General features: G+C 30.3%; 1 protein-coding gene across 1 annotated transcript; it reads left to right on the top strand.

Annotated features, from left to right (window-relative positions):
* The first annotated feature begins 419 nt into the window (after window positions 1-419).
* LOC106690790 (distal membrane-arm assembly complex protein 2) lies at window positions 420-1638 on the top strand. The gene is made up of 2 exons (XM_014436350.3): window positions 420-761; window positions 849-1638. Exons 1-2 carry the CDS (start codon window positions 719-721, stop codon window positions 1616-1618), a joined length of 813 nt encoding a protein of 270 aa, XP_014291836.1. The 5' UTR covers window positions 420-718; the 3' UTR covers window positions 1619-1638.
* The last annotated feature ends 1546 nt before the right edge of the window (window positions 1639-3184 follow it).

Raw genomic sequence — 3184 nt, 5'->3', positions numbered from 1 at the left:
TAAACATGACGTAACCTACGAGCTAGCACGGAAACTACTACTGGCAACAAGTTACCGCCGTATATTAATATTTATAATAATCATTGTAAATACCTTAGTTGTTACATGTAACAGTTATAAAAGACATTGTAATATATTTAAATGTATCTTTGAATTAATAAAGATTCCAATAGAATCTGCTGATCCACTTAATGCTAATGGCGTTACTTTCTAAGCCTTCTCTGGATTTCTCCTCCTACCTTTACCTTTTATCCTTTCGTATTACCCGGCAGCTATCTACCCTCTGGGCTTACATATCCCTTCGTATCGACAGGAATAGTACCCGGTAGAACGAAGTAACCTTCCTGGTGACTGGCTACCCTCCAGGCATCCATTACTCTTCGTAGCTACAGGTATAGTACCCTGTAGGACTAGGTTACCATCCTTAAAGAACTTAGGACTGGCACTCGTATGTCTCGTCCTGTCTATTCACCTCCTAATCAACTACCTTACCTAAGTGAACTCGAGGCATTCTGGTCAAGAGTACCAAACATAATCAATTGGAGTCAGATCATTTAACACAACCACTTCGACAACAATGTTTTATACTAATTCATAACTCATCCATACAACGTTTTACTTCTTTGGTATTTGTGGTAAGGTTAAAGGTTGTCATTATGGTTACAACAAGGTTGAAAATAGCATAATTTAGGAATTTTGGTATCTTTAGTTGGTCAGGATGTTAGTAAGACAATTTAGATTTCACGTTATTAAAGGCAGAGGTTGTTAATTTTAATTCAAGATTTATATGCATTATATATATAATATTTATAAATTCACTCACATATTTATTTTTTCTAATTTTTTAGAATTAGGCATCATATCTGGAATTACTTGGTCTCGATTATCTTCAAATTCAGCCAAGGATTTATCAGAACCTCCCAGACATTTAAAAATTGAAGACTATGAATATCCTCTGAATCGGTATTTTAAAGCATTTGGTCCCAAGAAAAATCGAGTTCCTAATTTATCTAGGTATAATCCTCTTACCATATCACAACAACAAATTGATGAAATTAAAGATAATGCTAAAAGAAAATTTGAAATTTTCAAACAAAGGTATATTGAAGAGAGACATAATATTCTTGGGTTTGATTTGGCTGCTGCTCATTTCATTGTGTATCGTGGAGGTAAAGTTAAATTTCGCAATGAAGAAAATTGGATAGAAATGAAAGAAGATGAAAAAGTTTGTAATGATTTAGTAACTACTTATGATCCCAACCTTTTCCTTGAATGTATTGATTTATCAAACACCAAGATCAGATATGAAGGACTTGTTAATTTGTCTAATTTAAGGAAACTAAAGTGGCTTAGTTTAAGAAATTGTCAACATGTAGATGATTGGTTTCTAGACAAAATCAGTGGTGAATATGCTGAAACTCTTGAATATTTAGATATAAGTGATTGTTTTAATGTGACTGATAATGGTTTAAATGGTTTCTACAGATTTCAGAATTTGAAGAAACTACTTGTTCACAACATAGTGCGTAACATTAGTTTTGAATTTAGGTGTTTTCTGTTAGAAGATACTATTCCTGGTTTAACTATTGAAGGTGTTAAATATTTGGATGTTAAATAAATTTTAATCTAGAATCTTTACGTGTTGGAATTGATTATTTTCTGATTTTTTTTTAATCAAAAATTAAATTCATTCTGTATTTGTAGCAGTACAAATGTGTCATTCCATGCGATAGATAAGCATGTATTCACTTATATGTAATGTTCTATTGTTGAGGGTTATAACTTGTCAACTTCTGTTTGCTGAAAAGCGATAAACAAACTCCCTACGAATCCTTTTCAGTCGATGTGAGACATAAGTATAATTTACTTAATAATGTTTGGTTATAACTGACATTAATGGTTGACCATTGTCTCGAGGTGGATAGGTGAATACAAGCCCATTGTCTTTTCAAAGTGACTGTTGTGAAGTGTTATCAAAAAGTCTATGATTCTCCTCTCACATTGGGATAAACGTATAATGTGATCCAAGTTTTTATATTCTTTAGTCAATTGCAAAGTCCAGTCAGTAAATACAAAACTTATTTAATAATAATAATGAGTTTTTGTTTATTTGCTCACAGTAATCTCCCCCCCCCCCTCCGCAAGCATCTCCTCAATTTTCATCAATAATCATCTGAACATTTGAAGTAACATTGTATAAAGTTTATTTCTAACCTTTGATGAATACAAACTTGGAACTAAGATAGTCTTCATAATTTTTATCCTGAATTAAGATAATAAAATTCAAATTGATATTTTAATAATTCATTCAGTTTTCTGTTTGTCAAAACGTTGATTTTAAAATATCAAACCTTCAATATTAACTGGATTCAAGCTAAAAAAAAAACAACTTATTTAAATTAAATTGGGTGTAGTTTCAGTATTAACTCACAACCCATTGAAAGGCCTTATTGTATCAGTGTTACAGACTGTTAAAGATTGCAGGTTTAAATATTTCAAATTATTGTAAAATTTGGAATTATCTTTTGGTTAGCTTTTAAAAAAAATAAAATTTATATTTAATAAATAATTTTAGCAATAAGCAAAAGAGAATACATTAAAATTATACTAAGCCCGTTCTATCTTCATCTGCTATCAAATAAGTTGAGATTGAGCTGGCCAACTATTACAAATCTGTGATAATTCAATGAACATCCTGCTAACTATTGAAAACAAAAACTTCTGGTGCTATTCTGTTTCACATTCATACATAATCTATGATAGAATAATGATAAAAGAACCATACAAGTATTATATTCACTTAACTTCAAAATTAAAAAAAAAAAAATAGAAATCAAGACCCATTGTATATAATAGAGAACAATCAATCACATAACAAAATGAGAGGAAATGTTGCTTTTCAACTAGGCACCATACATTCTGTCATGGTTATATATTGCAGGGTGAACAAAATCTCATATATGCTCATCACAATTTATACATAGTGGCTGTAAGCAAAATATAAATGGTTTGTCTGAATTTCTGATTTTGTTTCAATTATTTGTAATATTATATAGTTGACTTTGGTTAGTTCTGATTACAAAAAACTTTAAACAAACTTTTCACTTGAAGAGCGATATCGAGTAAAGCAAAAATAAGATCAAAAGAATCATGGGAAATCTTTAAAATTATAAAGAAAAATAAA

This window comes from Halyomorpha halys, unplaced genomic scaffold (assembly GCF_000696795.3).
Source record: "Halyomorpha halys isolate HHAL.00 unplaced genomic scaffold, Hhal_1.1 Scaffold51.1, whole genome shotgun sequence".
Classification (NCBI taxonomy): domain Eukaryota; kingdom Metazoa; phylum Arthropoda; class Insecta; order Hemiptera; family Pentatomidae; genus Halyomorpha; species Halyomorpha halys.
Note: the sequence above shows the minus strand (reverse complement) of the source record. Positions and strands in the feature narration are given on the sequence as shown.

What these genes read in the sequence shown, in the direction of transcription:
- LOC106690790 (XM_014436350.3), top strand. Translation starts at nt 719, where the DNA reads ATGTTAGTAAGACAATTTAGATTTCACGTTATTAAAGGCAGAG. An exon ending in TCACGTTATTAAAGGCAGAG is followed by an intron (nt 762 to 848) that starts GTTGTTAATTTT and finishes CTAATTTTTTAG; the next exon opens with AATTAGGCATCATATCTGGA.